This window comes from Mauremys reevesii, linkage group 9 (genome assembly GCF_016161935.1).
Source record: "Mauremys reevesii isolate NIE-2019 linkage group 9, ASM1616193v1, whole genome shotgun sequence".
Taxonomy (NCBI): Eukaryota; Metazoa; Chordata; order Testudines; family Geoemydidae; genus Mauremys; species Mauremys reevesii.
The window spans coordinates 101,406,986-101,429,062 of NC_052631.1; the positions used below are offsets into that span (position 1 = coordinate 101,406,986).

Genomic DNA, 22,077 nt, shown 5'->3' on the forward strand with positions numbered 1-22,077 from the left:
CACCCAGCCAGCCAGCACCCACCACGGGCACCCTCCCCAGCATCAGCCAGCACCTGCCACAGGCACCCTATCCTGCCAGCCAGCATCCACCCCAGACACCCTCCCCAGCATCCAGCCAGCACCCCCCTACATAATCCCCCCCAGTGCCCAGCCAGCGGGCACCCTCCCCCAGTGACCAGCCAGGACATACTCTGCGCTGCTCCAGGCATCCTCCTTCAACACCCACTCAGCCTGTACCCTCTACCCCACCCGTGGCACATTCTCCCAGCACCTATGTGCCCCAAGCACCCTTCACCCCCCTGGGCACCCTCTTCCAGCACCAACCCAGCTTGCACCCTCCACCTCACCCTGAGCACCCACACCCAGCACCCAGCCAGCCAGCCCTCTCAACCCCGCTCCTGCCAGCCTCTCTCAGCACCCAGCCAGCCAGCACCCACCCCCACCCAGGCCCCCTCCCCCCAGCAGCCAGTACCCCACCTGAGGCACCCTGCCCCCAGCAGCCAGCCAGCTCCCCACCCTGCTCCAAGCACCCTCCCCCAGCACCCAGGGAGCCAACACTTGTCCCACTCCGGGCATCCTTCCCCCAGCACTCATCTAGCCAGCACCATACCCTACCCTGCCTCATGCACCCTTCCCCAGCACCCTCCTCCTATCCCTGCCCAGTTTCCCTCTCCCCAGCACCCAAGCACCCAACCTAAGCTGGTAAAATATAAGCCTAGGGAGTCTTTCATGTGGGTTCCCACATCTGTACCCCAGAGTTCATGGGGGGGGGACCCTGACAACCTCTCAGCACCCCAATCAGCTCTCTCCCTCACCCTGCCGTTCCTCCAGCAACCCCAGCCAACACCTTCCCCTTCCCAGCACCCATTCCACCAACACCCTCCATTCCCCGTATTCATTCCATCGCCCTCTGTCCCGGCCAGCATCTTCTCTCCCTGCCTCAGCTCCAGATAGCACCATCCCTTCCTCTTCCACCCCATTCCAGTAGCATTAGCAGTACCCACCTCACCCTTTCTAGCACCAGCACTCCCTTCAGCCCTTCTTCCAGCAGCAGCTTTCCACCCAGAGCTCCACCTATCTCAGCAGCTGCTGCCTCCTTTTCCAAATCCACCTGTCCCAGCAGCAACCTCAAATGTTCTGTCTTCTTCTCCTGACCTACTGCTCTCCTGTCTCCATTTATTACACTTATTTCATGAATTGTAGTGGGGGTATGGAGGTTCCACTACTCAGGTTATGCCGGGGCTGTCATGCTAACTGCAGGCTCATCTGAGTCTGAGCAGGTCTCCTCAGCGGTTGATGCTGCCCAGGCCCGGGCGAAGCCCAGAGGTGAATATAATTTGGGGAAATTATCCACCGTTTCTGAGTTATGGAAAAGGGGGAAATGGGCCTTCCCCATTGTAAGGCTTGTCACAGGGGGGCTGGCCCTTTGAAGGGAGATGGGTCTCAGCCACAAGTGTGACGCAGCCAACTCTCCTCCCCAGATGGGGAAAATGAAAAAGGTCTCCTGAGCCCATCAGGCCCCTGGAGGGAGAAGGAAAGGTGCTAGCCAGCTGGGGTCATGGAGCCTCGCTAGGGAGCCGGTGTCTGCAGGAGTCCCTGAGACTCTAGAGCAGTGGTTCTCAATGTATTTACCATTGTGGGCCACATGGAGCTGCATCCACACTATATATACACACACTGCCTGTATGGCCCTGAGCATGTCACATGGGCCACAGCTGTGTGCTGACTGGGCTATACGCTGCACACAGGTTGAAAACCACTGCTCTAGAGGGCTGTGCCTGGGTCTCCAAGCCAGAGAGAAAAGCTGCACCTGGTGGAGATGCCGCAGAGGAAGGATTATTGCTATGAAGGTTTTATTTTGAATTCTCTGTTTTGAAATGCTTTGCTACTAGCCTGGGTGGAATGGCCAGAGGGTAATTTGAAGGGAGCCGGGAGAAGCCCAGCCCCAACCCAGAAGAAGGGCAGTGTAATGCCTTAGCCAAGAAGGAAGGATGTGGGCCTGGAAGACCACTGGGAACTGTGTGGACAGGCTGTCATAAACTAGACCCCAGAAGGAGAGTTTTGTTTTAAATACTTTAGAGTGTGGAAAGTTACTGAGTGAAGGGGCTGCATGGCCCCCCTGGGCCTTGAGAGGGTGCCCTGGAAGTGGTGTTCCCACAAGGCCAAAAACCTGCCCTTTAAAAATATGGTATTTTCAGTTTGTGTTTAGATTGTAAACTCTCTGGGGGAGGAATGTGTTGCTGCTCTGTGTTGGTACAGTTCCTAGCACAATGGGGCTCCAGGCTGGGCTGGTCTCTAGGGACTATTGTAATACAAATGAATAATAATATGGCCTATTAAGTGCCTTCTCCTAATAGTGACCCTTCAGCCCACAACTGTTCCTGCTCAAAAGCAGCTGATGTTGGTGGTTTTACTTGGGAAGAGGTTTAAGATTAGGGCTTAAATTGGAGTTACTCAGGAATATTTTCTTGTTATTCCTGAATAACTCCACATTTGGGCACTGATATGGAAAAATAGTGTCCACACAGTTATTCCAAATAGCTGTTGTGCTCTAAATTCACACCCTACCTTAGTTCAAGTGTAGACAAACCATTAAGGAAGTACAAAGCATTTAGTCTCCTTTGGATCTTGCTGGCAGGGAACAAAGATGCTTTAAAATTGAATTGTGTTTCAAATCATGTTACCTCCTTTAACACCCAGCGTAGACAATAGTTTAACAACATTAAAATTGTTTCCCTGTGGCCGGCTAGCACTAAGGGACCAGCTAATACCATTTTAAGGTGCTATTATGTGATGCCAAGGGGTGTTTCAAATCTCATTAGCTAACTTGAGTTTGCTGACTCAGTTTCCGCAAGCACCTCTTTTCATCATCTAGACAAAACCTGTGTCACAGACTCCTTCTTCCCTACTTCATCTGTTAGGGACCTCGATGGTATGATGAAAGATAAATTAAAAACTGATAGATGCCTCCTTATAAATCCTAAATACCATTGTGTCGTCCTCCCCCCGCCAAAATTAGCAGTAAACTGCAGAGCATAATTAGTATGGACTTGTTTATTGCTGTTTCCTCTCTACCCTTTGCGTCGTCTCCCTTTTAAAACACAGTCTGTGTCCCCCATGAATAAGATCCAGACCCAAGTCTTAGCACCCCGAATGGATTGCAAGTGCAAGTCAGATTCTTCAATGGACATTTCTCTCCCTATACAAGAGAACAGGTCAATCCCGGGAACGTCCATCGCCCACTCTCTGAATGCAGAATGTCCTGCCAAACTATCTTCCTCTGCTTTCAATGCCTTATGGAGAAACAAACCAGAAAGGAATAGAAAATCTGCTGAAAGAACAATCTACCCTTTTAAATTGGGCTAATGTGATACTAGATGAATAGCATGTTTGTTTCTGCAGTTTTATATAACAATTGCTCTGAAATCGTCTCTGCTATAGGGTACATAATAAAGGTCACATAAATCACTGAACAAAGTTTGCACAACTGCAAAGTGTGGCGAGTTTCTGAGACAGTGTCTCATTTCCCCCAATGTACAGTACACAGTTCGAGTGGGGGCATTCGCCACATACAATGCACTACCTAATATCCCTGGAAATAGATATGAAATTCTTGGTGATACGGAAGGAACGTGAGGGAGCCAAAGTACCAGTAACAAGAGACAGCTATGAGTCATAGTTCCTAATAGATATGTGTGGAGGGGCCTTAAAAACAGGAGTACATTGAAATGCTAGAATGCTGAAGCTTAAAGGTGATGGAAGCGGAACAGACTCAGTCAGAATGTGGTCCAGGGGATAGGGCACTGAACTGGTACTTGGACAAGCTGTCACTGCTAACCTGTCCTGAGACCTTGGGCAAGACCCACCTCTCTGTGGTTCTTTCTCTTCCCACATGATGCCTTAAATATTTAGGACCGCATCCTGCAAACACTGAGGAGCATGCCTACCTTCATAGTGCCATTTAAGTGAATGGCACTGAAGTTAAGCATGAGGCAAGTGTTGATGGAATCAGGAGCTTAGATTGAAAACTATTCAGGGCAAAGATTGTCTCTTACTATGTGTACAGCCCCTAGCACTACCATAATAGAAATAACCTTTACAAGACATGGGAAAGCAGACTGAATTGCTGGGCTCACATTCAAATTGGAAAAGTGAGGGCAATAATTTAGGGAATTTACATTTATAATACTCAAAGAATAGAATGGTGTTAAGGTAGGAACAACCATCGCACTGTATTGTAGTGACACCATGCAATAACTACGTGATTATGATTAAGGCGTTTTACTGTTTCTGTTCCCACATTAGATTAATCTGGTTTTTAAAGACCCGTTAGACTTTTTCTTATTTCCCCTCCACCCCACCCCACCCGTGTCACGACAGGGCAAAGTGAAGGGTGGTTGAATTCCTTACCTGTATTTTCATACTATAACATGCTTGGGTTTCTTTTAAGTTTAACTTTGAATCTCCTGGGTTTATACTACTTGCTTTTGGGATAACTGCAATATAGCTGTAGTGTAGTTAATCTTAAATTGCTGATATGTGCGGTCAATCTTAACTCCATTTGAACATCTTTTGTCTAGGAATTTCTGTGGCATGTTTCAATTTTTAATTGAAAATGTCGTACATGAACGGTAAACAAGAATCCCAAAGAGAATGTTGCTGACCCAGCTGGGAAGATTAAGGCAAGATGCATCTGCAGCATGTGACCTGGCTGCAAGAGGGGGCATGGCAGTGGCATGCACATTCTAGTTACTATCTGATGTTTCTCAGGACTTTGACAGATGAAGTGTCAACCTTCCATATTTTTAAATTTAACTTTGATGGCCATGTTAACCTGTACACACGGGTTCCTTTCCCCACTCCGGAGCAGCACAAAGCAGCCTGAGCTTACTGGCCAGTTAAACAAGATTTACAGTTGCTTCCTATCGCCAGAGTAGCACAGAGCAGCTATACTGTATGCTCCAAATTCCCCCAGCCACTTGAATCTCTCTGCATTCCTCTGCACACCTCTTCCCAATCCCTCCTCCATTCTGCACCCCATATTTCCCTGTCTTTAAGCCAAAGTTGCTTTTCTTTTAATTTGCCTGGAGGGTTATTGGACCTTTGAGGTGCACTCAGTCTCAGTTCATGGCTTTGAGCTTTTCTCTGCAACAAAACATGAACGGATTGCACATTTTTAAGCCAATCTCTTGGTTTGAGGCCCGACTCATTTTTGAATGCTTGGGATTTGTAATATTGAACTCGATCTGCATTTTACTATAGTGTTAAATTGTAATAGGTTGTGAGGAGCCCCAGGGTGTCCTTTTAAGGGCAAGCCTGGGGCTGCACATCCCTGTTCCAAGTGCCATCCCCCTGAAGGCAGCCATTGTGGGAGCTAGTTATGGCCGGACGGAAGCAGGGCTGGCTGGGAAGAGAGAGAGGGTTATGTAAATCAAGCCTTTTGCAACAGGGAGGAAGCCAGTCGAGGGAAGGAGGAGTTTCATGGGGACTGTGGATGAGGCAAGATTTGGTGTCTCTCTCTCCAGTGAGGTACAGCTGGAAGGAGCAGCAGCTTGCTGGGCAGACTCTTCAGAGAGGGAAGGGCTGGCGGTCATGCCCGTCGTGGCCAGGGAGTTGGAGCTGGGGAAGGAACCTAAGACAGGCTGTGACCAGAATAGTGGCATGGGAGGAGCCTGAGAGCTGCCAGTAAAACAAGGAACCCGGGTGTGGGGGGGAGGAGGAGCAGGGTGCTTGATAAGACGTTTGTGGGCCTTGAACTGGGGAGGGGCAGGTGAGGTCTGTGCAGAGTGGTCATGGTTTCTGGAGCAGGGGAATACGTGAAGGAAAACCCCCAGGGGAACAAAGGATTGGTTGGAACTGAAGGCCTGGTGCAGGCATCTTCCGGGGGCCAGTTCTAGGGGTGGGTGAAGCAGGGCAGTCGCCCTAGGTACCAACTTCCAGGGGGCACTGGGCTGCTGTGGCAATCAGCTTTTTCTGCTGTGCTTGCCAGCCATTTTAGCTACGCTGATGATTGGCTGGCCTTTTTCTTGGCTTTTCTGATTGGCTGGCCTTTTTCTTGGCTTTTCTGATTGGCTGGCCTTTTTTAGGGAGGGGAGGTTGGCTGTTGGTGATGGTGCCTTGGCCTGCAAAACAGCTAAGGTCCGTCCTGCAACTGCCCTTACTTAGGGCTCCCAACAAGGGTGGGAGGAAGCTGCTCTTCTTCCCTGCATCTAGTAGGCCAGACGAGGGTGGACCCAGCGGAAAACACTGTAGCCTGCAAAGGACTATGGAGGCCTGCACTGAGGGGTGAAAGAGTTAGTAGCCTGCGGAGCTGAGGCTTTAAGAAGAACATCAAATATGGTGAGACATATGGTAAAATCGCCAGTTGGAAAAGCTATACTAGTGCTCTTACGGTTAGGAGGGAGTGCCAGAATGCTCACCCCTCGTGTGCACACTTGTGTCTGTCATCCATCTCGTCAGGTTCTCTACAGCTGGCACCTCAGCTGCTTGCACTGGGATAAATTCTTCTCTCTTCAGTTTTCCTCTGTAGATCCTAGAGGAACCCAGCATAAGAATAGGATGCCTTCTGGGAAGTTAGGAGATCTCTGGGCCAACTCTGATATTTGGTGTTTTTCTTAAAGCTCCAGCTCCTGGAGTCATGCATTACAAGAGAATCTCAACTTTTTTTTTTTTAATGAAAGTTCATAGCCTTTATAATTTTGGAGAAAAGCCTGAAAACACAAACCCTAAGTCTCAAGAACCAGAAGGCAAATAAAATTAATCCAAAATGTATTGTTTTAACAATCATGAGATTTTTTTAAAAATAATCTCATGGGGTTTTTTTGGGTGTGGAGTGGTGGTTCATGAATCATGAATGCTTGGGGCTCACCATATTTCCACTACATTATTTCTGTCTTACCCCAGTCTCTCGGGTGAGAAGAATACAATGGGGGTTGCACAGATTACTTTGTTACACCACTCTTACCCCACTGTAACTCCACTGACAATGGAGTTGACTCCAGATTTACTCTAGTGTGAGAGGAGAAAATTGACCCTGCTGTCCATAGTGATCATGAATGATACAGATCTAATTTTTCCCACATTGGTGCTATTTCTGAAGGTAACTGTTTGCTTCAGTCATCTAAAATCCAGGATTGGGGGGAGATCATTAAGATGCTGATTGAAGTAGAATAACTTGTGAAGAACTCTCCAGAGAGATCCTGGAGATCTTACAGTATTCTGTTAAATTTGCATAGAAAAGGCATCAATATAGACTTAAGAAACTGTGATCTGAACAGAGAGCCACCTGGGATGAGATGGTGGTGGGGGAACTGTATTTTATTTTGCTTCATTTCTCTAGTGCTAAAGATACTAAACAAAATCTACGTTAACTATGTTAGGGCTACTATGGCCATGAAATCAATTGGCAGATGTGATTGCTTGTATCATTCCAACTCTGCTGACAGAAATTATTTATCCCTTTTGGCATTAGGTATTTAAATGATTGCCCTAAGAAGATTTTTGTTCTTTTTAAACCTTGAAAGCGTAGGCTAAATAAATGAATGAATGAAATCTACACATAATGATTTTTTATCCAAAGGCATTTTTATTCTTTCCCTAACAAAGCCTTGGAGTTTTTCACAGTGTATCAAGGGGGTTTAGTGATGCATTTGTGATTTTCTGTGAAATCATAACAATTGCCTTGTTAAAACATTTGAAAAAGTAACAGACCTGTGGGATTTCCAATAGTGTTTCCTTTTACCACATTAACAGTGAAACAATGTCACTTTATCTCAAAGGTTTAAAGGTGAGAGTTAGAAATATTTTGAATCACAGAGATTAATTTAAAAGACAGCATGTATAGCAATATTTGCTGATTTGAAATGGCAAAACTAATTGTATGGAACTACAGTGCAAATGAGGTTTTTATATTTTTTTTTACTCTTACATATCCATATGATATTGGGATTTAGGAAGAAACAAAATTTAATAAGCCTAGATTTTAGGGCAGTGAATCGCCTTCATAGACAGGCGACTGAGATAAATAAGCCCAGATATTAGGGTTATAACCCTTCCAAACTAAATCTGTGACCTCATAATAACTTGGCAAATATCCCATTTGCCCTGCTTTATTTAAGACAGTCTAAGCACCACAGTTAATTCCATTCCACATAATTTCAGAGGTTAACAGTTTAAGAGTTTCACATTCTGATTGGCCTGCTAAACCCAGGGTTGTGAGTTCAATCCTTGAGGAGGTCACTTAGGGATCTGGGGCAAAAATTGGTCCTGCTAGTGAAGGCAGGGGGCTGGACTCGATGACCTTTCGAGGTCCCTTCCAGTTCTAGGACATTGGTATATCTCCTATTATTACCTAAGGTTGATAAAAAGGTCAAGATCTACTCTGTAATAAGTCTGCAACCCCAAAGAACTAAATTGGGTTGCATGAGAGTAACAGACAAATTTGGCTCTATCATTTTAAAATAACAGTTAATAAAAACTAGCCAAGTTACTGAATGTTTGTAAAGTATAATTGTAAAACATCTGGTCACCAGGAACAGATGGTATTCTCCTAAGAGTTCTGAAGGAACTCAAATGTGAAATTGCAGAACTACTAACTGTGGTTTATCATTTAAATCAGTTTCTGTACCAAATGTCTGGAGGATAGCTAATGTGATGCCAATTTTTAAAAAGGACTCCAGAGGTGATCCCAGCAATTACAGGCCGGTAAGCCTGACTTCAGTATCGGGCAAACTGGTTGAAACTATAGTAAAGAACAGAATTGTCAGACACATATATGAACATAATTTGTTGGGGAAGAGTCAACATGTTTTTTGTAAAGGGAAATCATGCCTCACCAATCTACTAGAATTCTTTGAGGGGATCAACAATCATGTGGACAAGGGGGATCCTGTGGATATAGTGTACTTAGATTTTCAGAAAGCCTTTGACAAGGTCCCTCACCAAAGGCTCTTCAGCAAAGTAAGCTGCCATGGGATAAGAGGGAAGGTCCTCTCATGGATCAGTAACTGGTTAAAAGACAGGAAACAAAGGGTAGGAATAAATGGTCAGTTTTCAGAATGGAGAGAGGTAAATAGTGGTGTCCCCCGGGGGTCTGTACTGGGACAAGTACTATTCAACATATTGATAAATGATCTGGAAAAAGGGGTAAACAGTGAGGTGGCAACATTTGCAGATGATACAAAACTACTCAAGATACTTAAATCCAAAGCAGACTGCAAAGAGCTACAAAGGGATCTCATAAAACTAGGTGACTGAGCAACAAAATGGCAAATGAAATTCAATGTTGATAAATGCAAAGTAATGCACATTGGAAAACATAATCCCAACTATACATATAAAATGATGGGGTCTGAATTACCTGTTACCACTCAAGAGAGAGTTATTGGAGTTATTGTAGATATTTCTCTGAAAACAGTCAATGTGCAGCAGCAGTCAAAAAAGTGAACAGAATGTTGGAAATCATTAAGAAAGGGATTGATAATAAGACAGAGAATATCATATTGCCTCTATGTAAATCCATGGTATGCCCACATCTTGAATACTGTGTGCAGATGTATTTGCCCCATCTCAAAATATATTGGAATTGGAAAAGGTTCAGAAAAGGGCAGCAAAAATGATTATGGGTATGAAACAGCTTCCTTATGAGGAGAGATTAATAAGATTGGGATTTTTCAGTTTGGAAAAGAGATGACTAAGGGAGGGATATGATAGAGGTCTATAAAATCATGACTGGTGTAGATAAAGTAGATAAGGAAGTGTTTACTACTTCTCATAACACAAGAACTAGGGGTCACCAAATGAAATTAATAGGCAGCAGGTTTAAAACAAACCAAAGGAAGTATTTTTTTCACACAGTCAGTCTGTGGAACTCCTTGCCAGAGGATGCTGTGAAGGCCAAGACTATGACAGGGTTCAAAAAAGAACTAGATAAATTAATGCAGGATAGGTCCATCAATGGCTATTAGCCAGGATGGGCAGGGATGGTGTCTCTAGTCTCTGGTTGCCAGAAGCTGGGAATGGGCGACAGGGAATGGATCACTTGATGATTCCCTGTTCTGTTCATTCCCCCTGGGGCACCTGGCATTGGCCACTGTCAGAAGATAGGATACTGGGCTAGATGGACTTTTGGTCTGACCCAGTGTGGCCGTTTTTATGTTGTGAAGTTCATGTTGCATTCCCCTCTGGTAAGATAAAAGCTGCCACCTAAATGGGTTGCTCATTAACTCAAATGGTAGCGATCTGTGCTCTGGTTCTCAGGATCCTGGAATGAGACTCTGGTGGGGATTGTTTCTCTGTGAAGATGAAAAATATTCCAGTATTCAGGAACAAGTACTCTTATTTATTTACTGGAAGATAGTAAATATTCTAGTTATTGTGGGATCTCCTACTCTTAATGTACCCTTGGGAAATATTAACTATTCCATAAACTCAGGCTTTCCCATGGAATCTGGATCTGATGAAAAAGCCACTCAAAATGCACTAATGGTTACCTGAGAAATGATCTAATCATCATGTAACTATGGCAGAAAACTAATGGAGCCAATTTCCCCTCTAGAGCATCAGAGTTTACCATACACTCCTATTGTGACACAATCACAATATAAAGGAATTCTAAAAGGCTTTTAGTTAATTAGAAAAAACAAAATCAACCCAAAAGTTAGTTGGGAATGGAACATATGCCCTCTAATTCCCAGGCAAACTATAATATCCCCTGAACTATTTTCTCCCACTTTTAGCAGTCTCAATGTATTCTGTTTGGAAAGTTACTAATTTTGTCATGATAGCCATACAAATTAATCTTAAATTGTATTACTTTAAGATAAATAATAATGTATATTAACACTGACCACTACTGGTATCTGATTTTTTTAAAACTTGTATATGATACAATAGCTATTTTATACCATAACACTGAAGCTATAAATCCTTCCTCTTTCATTAAGCATCCTAAAATCACATGCTGTAAAAGAAAATCAAGGCACTGGCATCTTTGGAAATGAAGATAAGATCTGTTTAATGTTATAAGGATAGCATTCCCCTGAAATCTTTTAACATTTGGTGTTTCCAGTTTTCTCTTTTTAAAGTGCAATTCCACATCTCAGAAGATTCACTCAAAGTAAAAACAATGTTATTTATGTAAAAGGTAAAAAAAAAAAAAAAACCAAACTGATCAGAGCCACATATTCTTTGTGGCACTTCTTATTTTGGCCACAAGGGTGCGTCTATCTTTTATTTTATTTTATTTTTGTGAGGGGGTGTTACTTGTCGATTTTTCAGTTAGCAAGAATTAGAGGGAGCATAATTTTCAGTTTGGTGGGGAGTACTGGCATCAGAAATGGAAATTTCATTAAGATTACATTGAAATCAGTGTATCACAGTAGAAAGGCTTATGTTGAACATATTTGTCATTCATTAGATCTTTCAGCAGCCCCGCCCCCCCCACTTGCATATCATCTATTAAAGGGGATGCAAAACTGGTTTCTTGAGGGAAAAGGAGGTCCAAATTATGCTGACTTTTCTTTACCTATTTTCCCCTTGCAAAATGAACTACTGAACCATATTACATATCACCTTCTGAGTGAGAATGAATATACATTCATTGAAATATTTATTATGGAATATTTGTCATTGTGCTATTGTAATAAATTGGGTAGTGTTTGCATCACCAGTGATTTCTACTGTTCAATCGTGTGGCAAAAGATCTCTTCCGTCAATTACCAATGGAGCTTTTCTTTTCCTACAGAACATCACCACCTTGCTAGCGGATGCAGCCTGTGCTACAAGATTATTCACTCTGGGGCAAGCACTGTCTTTGTTCTGTCTGTACAGTGTCCCCACAATGGGGTCTTGGTCCATTATTAGGATCCTGAGTGTTACAGTAATACAAATAAATAATATCTTCTTTTTTCTGTCTGAGTAGTATACGATTTGTTGTTTTTTGCCTGCTATCTGTGGAAGTTAAAGATTGCTCTTGGATTTTACTGTCTCTGGCATAAACCATATTTGGCATTTCTGAACCACATCGCACTCCATGAGAATATACCTTGAGAGAGGTGTCCATGGAATAAGCCAACACCAAGGTAGTGGGTTAAACCTTAATACTATCATGGGCAGCTGTTTAGGAAATCGTTTTCATTAACTTGGCCTGTCCTAACATATGGCTAGACTGGAAGTGAAGGTGTGTGATTGCAGCATGAGTAGGCATCTCCATGCTAGTTTTAATCTAGTTAGCACTGGTGACAACGGTAGTGTAGACAAGGAGGCACAGGCTAGCAACTCAACTACGTACCCTGACTTCCCGGCCATCTCGTACTCAGGAGGCTAGCCCGGGCACCTTGTCGACACTACTGTCATTGCCTGTGCTAGCTAGATTTAAGCTAGTAGGGGTATGCTTACCCACACTACAATTACACCTTTGTTTGCAATACAGACATAACCTTTAATGTGACTGCACTTTCAGAAGTGTCTTCCCTGAGACTAAAGTAAGGTTTTAATGGAAGACCACATTCTTAATTCTATCAAGAACCAGGACATGGGAATGCACTTTGTCATGGCATAGCATGCAAATTATTTAAAGTCAGAAGAGCAAACTCCCTTAAGACACAATTGTAGGAAGACTGAATGCAACGCACACCTTCATCCCAGCCTTGCCATCTGTAAAGAATTTCTAGCTTTCTACATATTTCTAGCACGCACGCTTGCCACTAAAATACATTAAGCTCATGAACTTCATCTTTTAGGGTAGAAACCCTGAAAATGTACTTTCTGTAGTTCACTGAAGCATTGACAGTTGTACAATTAAACAGATGCTCCAAATGGGGGATATATCAGGGAATTTTCTCTTTAACGGATCTTCTGTTTTATTGTAGTCTGTACAATAATAAAATCACATTTATTTATTTATTTACATATGAAGAGATGTTCACTGAAGCAGCCAAAGGGAAATTATTTTTGTTTCTTTTCTATTAACAAATCAGATGTCACAGAATAAGCCATGTCCATATCTTTCAAAATATTCCACTACATAAAGCATTAACACTTTAGTATTGACAGTGGTGCATTTGCCTTTTGTTCTAGCTAGAAAAATGTGGCTTGCTTCACTGCCAAAATGGGCCAATGTGTTGAGACTTTAATAGGATCTGTCCTTATTTATACCAAGTTTGAATTTGATTATTTGTGTGTGCACGTAAGGAGAAAGGGGGGTTAATTGACAAAAGAACCACTTAACATCTGTTTCTGTTGGCCTTTCTATCTCTGCTCACATTTACACGTGTGTCCAGGTGAAATCAGGCAACTGGTTCTTCAAAATAGAGAGAATGAATAGAAAGACAGTCAACCACCTAGCACGTGGGAACCTGACACATGAAACTGGTAGCTAAATACTGAAGGCATGCTTGTTAGTGTTATTCAATGTGTGTGTGAAAAGTGACGTTATGCATAAAAAAAGCCTCACAGGAACATCAGTAAAGTCTGAATGTTGAATAGTTCTTGCACTCTTAAAAGCCCTCTTGGATTACTGTGTTTAAAGACATATCAGTAATGTCCTTTCTTTAAAGAGAAGACCTTCAGCTTCATTGGTGTGTTTTCAACTGTTGCTCAAGCCTCTGCTTTCTCTTCCCTACGTAAAGCTTCTAAACCCTTGTCTGTACTTGGAAACTGCAGGGCTTCAACTTGCACTAATGCAATCACATTGCCGCAAGTGGCAAAAGTGTGGTGCCTCCACACACACTATTCTTGCAACCACTGCTTGATCTTCGATAGGCGCAACTATCTCACAACGCCTGGCAGACCCTCTCTGGAGCAAGTGCATACTGTCAGTGATGTATAAAAGCACATTTGGTACCTACTGGCAGCCTGCTGTAAATGGTTCTGTCCTACCACAGTATCCATGCATACTTCATGAAGGGCAGGGACTACTTTCTAGTTGGTATGCATACTTTCACCTTTTCATGTTCTCTGTATGTATAAATATCTCCTGTCTGTGTGTTCCATTCTACGCATCTGAAGAAGTGAGCTGTAGCCCACGAAAGCTTATGCTGAAATAAATGTGTTAGTCTCTAAGGTGCCACAAGTACTCCTGTTCTTTTTGCGGATACAGACTAACACGGCTGCTACTCTGAAACCTTTCTATGACCTGACACTCACACATGTTGCAAATGCCTTGGTGCAGATTCATCAACCCCTACACATATCAAACCACTGCTGAATCAACTGTGGGCCTAGCAGCCTGGGATGTACTAAGAATACCATTCACTCACCAAGGTGCTTGGAGAGATAAGGAGCTGTATTACTATTTTCTTTCTCTATGTCACTTCCATAATTATTTAAGTTTCTTTTTATGTTTGAAATTTGAACCAGAAGTTTCCTTCTTGTCTCCTGTGGAGATACTTGGATGGGAAAGATCTTGCCTGGTTGTAGAGGCTCACAGACTAGGGTGGGGCCAGAAGGGACCATTTTGCCATGGAAAAGCATGGAGATGTTTTTAGACAGCTGGGCTTTGCGTTGGGTGTGTCTCATGTTTCTGTATGTTATTAATGTCCTTTTTTTCCTTTTTCAGGCTTCCTTGGAGATTCAGCCGTCTCGCTATGATGCACACAATAGGGTAAGCACATTCATGGATTGCTGTGTGTGCATGCTGTCTAATGTATGAGCTGTCTAATGTGTGTGTTGTATGAGCTGTGTCTACATGCTGTCTAATGTGTGTGTTGGTTCAAAAAGTAAAGGTAAAAAGTAAAACAAAGTTCTAATATTTTATAATGTACTAAACTTGTTAAAAAAAAAACAAAGGAAGAGTCTAGTGAAATGTTACTTGTAATAGGGCAGTGCTTTTATTGACACAGGAGGAGAGAAGAAGACTTGTGTGTTGTATATGATGTCTTGCAGGCATGCTAGAGGGCAGACACATATGCACAAAGGCCTTATCTAGACATGGCTTCCTCAGGCTCTAACTCAGACACGTGTGAAAGGCAGGGTGGCTTGTATATATTAGACTTCTAAAATTATATGTGTGCTAGCACATAACACCATACCTTAAATCGTAGACTAGACAAGGTGAAGTTCATGTACAACGGATGTGGATAACCACAAAGATTCTCAAAGTGGAAGTTACCCACAAGAGCTGGAGACTTTGTAGTGGTTTTCAGCATCCTGAAAACTAGAGGTGTTTGGGTTTTTTTAGCACTGTGGGGAAGAAGCAATAAAGAAAGGGAGGAAATGGAGTGCTTATTAATAAAGACAAACTGGAAGGATAGTGAGAAAAAATGGTGAAAGATATGACAGCCAACAGAACAAGTGGAATAATAAGTGGGTAAAATTAGACTTCAGAATCCCAGACATCAAACAAAAGGTTGGATTCATTTACCAGAAACTCTCAAGTGAACACCAGTTTTCCTACCTGTTCCTCACTTAGAAACCTGGAAATCATAGGCACCCTCTCATAATAGTTAATTGTTGATCTGTAGCTATGGTGACCATACCATCATTTCAAATAACTATTCTCTTTCAGCCTCAGCCATTTCATTTAGCCCATCCTATTTGCTACTTATACTTTTTATTGTGTGAGTGAGCTAAAGGCAGCATTTGTCCATAGGTGGGATTGAGCCAGTACTTGATATACGCTGTATCAGTACTTTTCTGGTGGCCTCCAAGCACTTTCTCTCCTGAATTAATCTTTCACTAAAGTAATAGCTCTTATGGTTTCTAAGAAAACTTTCTGAATATGACTCAATATGGTGCTGCAAAACAGAGTTCAGACAACCTGCCTGGAATAATTGCTCTATGAGATGTGTGAGCAGCCCCTATTCATCTCTAAAGTTACTGAAACTAGATAGGAATTCAAATAACTGCAATTCTACATTTTTGCCCACATCCATGGCTCTAGGCAAGGAGCATAGCTCAGATGGGGGTTTGCAAAGTTAGCCTTGATACTTCCCCAGCCTGGGCTCTCTAAGAGCTGGGCTAATCCCCTAGTGCAATTTAGAGCAATCTTCAGGCTGCTGTAAATTTTTCCACTTGCCAAGAATCCCTAAGATTCAATAAAGCAGCTAACTGGTGTAGCAATGCCCTGGCCCTACCTCTCTTCTCAGGCCTCATTCCTACATCAGCAGCAGGAAGGAAATTGACATAGGAGACACTACATCAGCTCTGTACCACCAAAAGATTCCCCTCCACTAGGTTTCAGAGGGGTAGCCGTGTTAATCTGTATCAGCAAAAACAACGAGGAGTCCTTGTGGCACCTTAGAGACTAACAAATTGGGAAGTGGGTTCTAGCCCACGAAAGCTTATGCCCAAATAAATTTGTTAGTCTCTAAGGTGCCACAAGGACTCCTCGTTGTTTTCCCTCCACTAGGGTTATTCTTTCATGGCCAGATAGCTTCTATAAAGTGGCTGCTCCTGCAACACACCAGGATTTGAGCCCTTGATTGCATACACTAAATTGTTGCCATTGGAGACCACAATTTATGGATACTTTGACAGAGTAAAGACAGAAAAGAGAATTCCACTAAATCTGAAAGAAACAGTCACTGAGTTTAGTAATACCCTGAAGCTGCCTCTACTCACCAACAGCTCATTCAGCTTCTAAAACAAGACAGATTATTCCCACTGCTATTTGGTTGATATATTTTTTTAAAAATCTCATGAGCAGAGGGTGGGCCTCAGCTGAAGCACTAGAACTGAGCCCCCTGTTCTTTGGGAGAGCTCAGAGATCTGGGCTTTGCGGCTCAGCCTTTTTGGTAATGAGCCAAACCAAAACCTCTGATGCAAATATTCCCCAAACTCTGCAAAAATGTAGGTCCTGTTCTGAATATACTGACTTGACTCCATTTCTACTCAAAAGTATTTCAAATCTGTGGGGGGTTTTAACCTGGAAATCCAGATGCAAACACTATGTTAATCTAAAATACCACACTGCCACCAGTTAGTTCCCTGTGAGTTGTGCTGCTCCCATGCTGCTTTAATGCAAAAAAACCCAAAGCAAAACTAAAAAAAGGGAAGTCTCATAAGAATGCTGAGATCAGGTACACAGCAGTCTCACGATGCAGAATAATGCTTGCAAACACAAGAGTGTTTGAGACTCAGCCAACCAATAGCTGACTGAACCCTAAGGATACAAATTTGTATATGACTTTGAAGTCAGATCTGGAGTCGTTAACAACAAATTGTGACAACTAGAGATTATGTAGATATATTGGCCCTGATCCTCACATATGACTGAATGTGATTAGCCAGGACTCAGATTAGGGGGCAAAGGTAGCTTTATGCAACTTTTGTGCTCCTCTGAGCCTGGTGCCAGCCAGGTGCTAGTTCTACCTGCAGTGCAACTTAGAACAGCCTGGAGGCTGCTCTAAATTGTGGCCAGCTGCAATAATTTTCAAAGGAAGTTGTGGCAAAGAGGCAAGGCCAGCTATTTCTGGCCATACTGTCCTCTGGCCCGACCCCAACATACTACTTATGCTAAGAACTGTGAGGATGGTTGGCATTGGACTGCCTCTATTTTCTCCCATGTTGGGAAATCTTCAGCTGGCTGTTTAAGATAGCATTAGAAGACCTTTCTGCCTTAGGCTGGAGCAAAGCAGATGTTCTGGGCCACTGATACTACTTATGACAATTGCCTATTTCACTTCTCATGCTACTTCCTTCATAGACTTGGGATTTTTTGTAGGAGAAAATCAGTCTATTTGCAATGACATGATCATATTGTCTGTACATCCGTGACTGCTTCCTCATTAAGTTTTTCTAAACGATATGCCCTAGGAATTACATTAGGGGACTCCTATGGCCTGTGTTATACAGGAGATCAGACTGGATGATCTCAATAGTCGCTTCTGCCCTTGGAATCTATAAATCTCATTAAACATGCTAAACAGTCAAAGCACTAAAGAACTAAATCTTTCAGTCCTTGGTAGTTTCCTTCCTTATCTTGGCTAATTCTGTACTACTCAATTTCAGACAGATATCGCCCACACTGTATTCAAGGGCTGTTCCTCTTTTGACTAATAATGTCTCAGCTGCCTCACATTGACATATGAACTAATTTGCTGTCTGAAGGCTAGTCTCCTTTATAGAGCTCATAGAAGCAATTTCCCTCAGAGCCTCAAAATTAGTCATATCGCATATATAAAATTTCCACTTTAGGGAACCATAGAAAGATCTAAATATGAAAACAAATTCTGCTCTGTGTCGCACCCTGTGCAATCTACTGAGAATCTGCTTCTGTGGATCTTACTTTAGGCTTATTCTGCTTGGGAGCATGCCTAGCCATGTGATTCTTTCTGACTGACATGTATACAGTATCTCATATTTACAGAGCACCAATTTAGATAATTCCTCATGCAGAAGAGGTAGTATTCCAGGACACTTGCTAATCACAAAATGTTAAACAATTTTACAAGTACTAATAATATTACTACAGAGCATAGGATATTGCAACAGTGGCTTCTGATTTTCTATATTCCTCCACTTTGCATCCAAGATTTGGAGTCTGAGCATCAATATTTTTTTCCACATTCACTTCAACGTTACTTAATTTATCTTTCATGTTAGAACCTTACCTGCATCCTTTATTTCTGCTCTTTTGTATTGTCTGATGAGATTCCTTATTGATTTTTTTCTCTCCTACATCACAAATACTAATCATGCTCTGTAGTTATTGAACAGATGCTCTTACTGATTTGTTTTCACCATAGCATTTATGTTCCTGTATACAGGAATTTCTGATTGTTTGGCCTAGCCTCTTGTAAAACATTTCTCTCTCTCACACACACACAGCTAAACTGGTATTATGGCTTAATGTATACTTCTTTAAATAATATTTTTATAATAGTCATCTAAGAGTTGCCATGGCCACCATGGTAGGCTAGGATTGTGCCAAATTGTTAATCAAACAGGATGAAAATGGATCTTTCGTGTCTACCCTGCAAGTACCCTAGACTTTCATAGATGGCACACTGATGGGACTATCAGGGAAAGGGACTATCCTTTGCTTTTTCAAGGAAATTCTGTGACCCTTCAAGCTTTACCGAATCTCCTTCTTTTCAATACAGTGTACATTTCCTCCTCCATGTTATTAGCAAGATGATAGCTTGCAACAACATAAACCAACATACTCCTACAGTTCTTTCTAAAGTTCCTTATATTCCACACCCACTCGATATTTCTTCTTTACATCCATTCTATCAATATACAACTTTACAGAAGACTACATTCTCTGCTGGTGCAAACTGAGAAACACCACTGAAGTTTCACCCATTTATCCCAGCAGATGATTTGGTCTAAGAATGAATACTTTAATACTGGATTACTATGGATAAATTATAAACAGATTTTTATGATTACTTTAAACTGCAACTCCTCCTTTTTTTGTAGAAGCATTCATATGTTGGACAGTATAACAGAGTACATGGTGAAACCTTCCATTTTATAAATTTTGCTAAATGGCTTTGGAGCAATTAACAAATTAATCTATGGGCCCCATCCTGCATCCTTGTTCATCCAAGTCCCAGCCAGTGAAGTCAATGCACTACTCATGAGGGTAAGGTTGCAGGAGTGGATCCTATTCTTAAATTGGCTATTGATTGGTTATGACCGAACAGGAATTCTCACCTTTTCATGACTAATTATATTTGCATTGTATAGTTTTTACAAAGACTCTTAATGCCCATAACACAATGTGATGTGGAAGAGGACTATACGTAGTAAAAACTGTCTCAGTAGTTCTGTAATTCCCTCTCCAAGGACTATACCACTAAATACAATAGAAAGCTCTATCACATTTAACTTTATCAAATTGCTTATCCATATCTAGGTCACTTGCCCAGGATTTCATATGCATTTAGAGGACTATTATTTATTGAATCCTTTTCAGGAAACAAATACCTTGGGGAAATGGGTGGACAGCTGGCAAATATATTCTGAGACTGCCCTACAGCAGTAAAAAAGCAGTTCTCCAATCAGATGGTTTCCCACTTCATTTCACATCATCATGATTTCCAAGACTTCTCATACTGTGCCCTCTAAGGGCATTAGGATGTGTGCTACAGCAGAGCAGCTGAACCCAGACTTATTGCTTGCCTCACTGCCCATCCATTTGTGTATTAAATGATAGATTTATCTTCATTCGATTCTTTATCACTTTCCAGGTGTTCATCTTTTGACTCTGGCTTTTTTACATTGTAAAATTCTCATACTACAATTTTGATATTGCTCATTCAGTCTCATAAACTTGCCTCCACACTCACAAGTAGCAAGTAACGTTCGTACACGCTGATAACAGAAACGGCTGAGCTGCTGGCTTGGTGTGTTTTGATCCTGATATTCTTCTTGCAGTTGGCCCCTAGGCCGAGCCTGACAATGTGCAGTAGCAGATAGGCAGCGTGCTAACAGCCCAGCCCAGAGGGAGGGGTACCCAGGAGTGGCTGGAGTCACCACGGTAAGTACAAGGTATTTCCCCAAGGGCCCGCCCGCCCGCTTTAAAAACCAGCCTCCTGCGGGGAGGGGAACGGTGCCCGGTGCCAGGTGCCGGGCAGGGTGACCAGACAGCGAGTGTGAAGAACCGGGATGCGGGGGGGGGGGTAACAGGAGCCTGTCTGAGAAAACAGACCGCAGAGTCGGGGCACCGGGTGACCCTGGTGCCCGGTGCGTGTGGCAGAGCCCGCCGGGCTGTCCCCGGGCTCGGGCACGGAGCCGCTGGCCGGGACTGGCTGTGCCCAGCCCAGGGCGAGGGGACAGAGGCTCTGCAAGCCCAGCCCGGCCCTGATCTCAACGCAGGACGTGGCCCGAGCGAGTCTCCCTGCGGGGCCGCGCGGGGTGTGGCGGGGGGGGGGGGGTCGCTGGCTAAGCCGGGAGTTGCCTTGAATTGTTACGCGGCCGGCGTGAGGGCAGCGCGCCCCCCCGTCTCCACACAGCGCCCGGCCCGACCCTAACGCCGCCCTCAGGCCCCGCTGGCAGGGCGCTGAGGAGACACGCCGGGCGCGCCCCGGCCCTGCCCCGCGCCCGGCGCGCCCCCGGTCCACGCTCGCTGCCCCGCGCCGGGCGCGCCCCCGGCCCTGCCCCGCGCTCGCTGCCCCGCGCCGGGCGCGCCCCCTCCTCCTGGCCGGCGGCGCCTGCGCGCCGCGCCGCCGTTTGTTGTGGGGCCGGCCTGTCTCCGGCACTAACATGGCGGCCGGGCAGGGAGGCGGAGGCGGCGGCGGGCTGGGGCTCCCCGCTCACCTCACCCTGTGCTACCCCACCGGGCCGTACTGGGGCGCGGCCCCGCTGCCCCAGCCCCACACGGGGCGCAGCCTGGACCGGGCCCTGGAGGAGGCGGCCAGCTCGGGCATCCTCTGCCTCAGCGGCAGGAAGCTCCGCGACTTCCCCGGCGGCGGCTACGACCTGAGCGACACCACGCAAGCAGGTGCGGGGCCGGGGCCGGGGCCCTGGGGAGATGCCCGGCCGGTGGGGGCGGGACATGGGCTGGGGGACCGAGGAAGGGTGGGGGCGGGGGAGTGTGGGGACATGGGGGTGTGTGTAGGGGGGAGATGGGCTGGGGGACAGAGGAGGAGGGGGCTGGGGACATGGGTGTGTGTGTGTGTGTTGTGGGGTTGTGTAGGGTGGAGATGGGCTGGGGAGATATGAAGGGTGGGAGGGGAGTTGGGGACATGGGGGTGTGTGTAGGCGGGAGATGGGCTGGGGGACATAGGAAGGGTATGTCCCTAGCGGGGGATGGGGGGGCTGAGTGTGTGTAGGGGGGAGATGGGCTGGGGGGAGATATGAAGGGTATGTCCCTGGTGGGGGGATGGGCTGGGATTGCGCTTTGGGTAGGACACAGGCAGTCACTTATTTCTCTCTTTCAATAATCAGGCCTGAGTGTTGTGGCTCATCTGTCCCATTTTGGGGGCTCTGGCCCCATCAGGGTGGCAAGTCGCTCATGATGCAGCATTGTTGCTTGGGATTTTCCAATGTGCCTCTTTCCCATTACGAGTAAGGGGTAAGGCGGGGGCATAGTGTGCACACATCGCAGCCTGCGAACACAGTGTGCAGATCAGGACTGAATGTATTCACCATGTTACTAAATACAGATGTGGGAACCTAGACCATTGA

At 44.5% G+C, this 22,077-nt stretch overlaps 1 protein-coding gene and 2 long non-coding RNA genes across 7 annotated transcripts in view; 2 read left to right on the top strand and 1 right to left on the bottom strand.

Annotated features, from left to right (window-relative positions):
- Positions 1-3,050: 3,050 nt before the first annotated feature.
- Positions 3,051-20,790, bottom strand: LOC120372525. Its single transcript, XR_005585019.1, has 3 exons — positions 20,238-20,790; positions 6,420-6,532; positions 3,051-3,293 (listed from the first exon to the last, which is right to left on the bottom strand). It is a non-coding gene; the product is annotated as an uncharacterized LOC120372525 (long non-coding RNA).
- LOC120372526 lies at positions 6,119-20,398 on the top strand. Its single transcript, XR_005585020.1, has 3 exons — positions 6,119-6,339; positions 14,558-14,602; positions 20,326-20,398. It is a non-coding gene; the product is annotated as an uncharacterized LOC120372526 (long non-coding RNA).
- Positions 20,791-21,128: 338 nt separating the features above from the next.
- The window catches only part of LRCH2 (leucine rich repeats and calponin homology domain containing 2), a 72,531-nt gene continuing 71,582 nt past the window's right edge, over positions 21,129-22,077 (top strand). For 2 of the 5 annotated variants that reach the window (XM_039489714.1, XM_039489717.1), the window contains exon 1: positions 21,130-21,391. In XM_039489714.1, coding sequence (XP_039345648.1) covers positions 21,154-21,391 — 238 coding nt within the window. In that variant the 5' untranslated portion in view covers positions 21,130-21,153. Of the gene's footprint in view, positions 21,392-22,077 lie in introns of all 5 variants that reach the window. The other 3 variants (XM_039489715.1, XM_039489716.1, XM_039489720.1) reach the window with 3 other exon arrangements.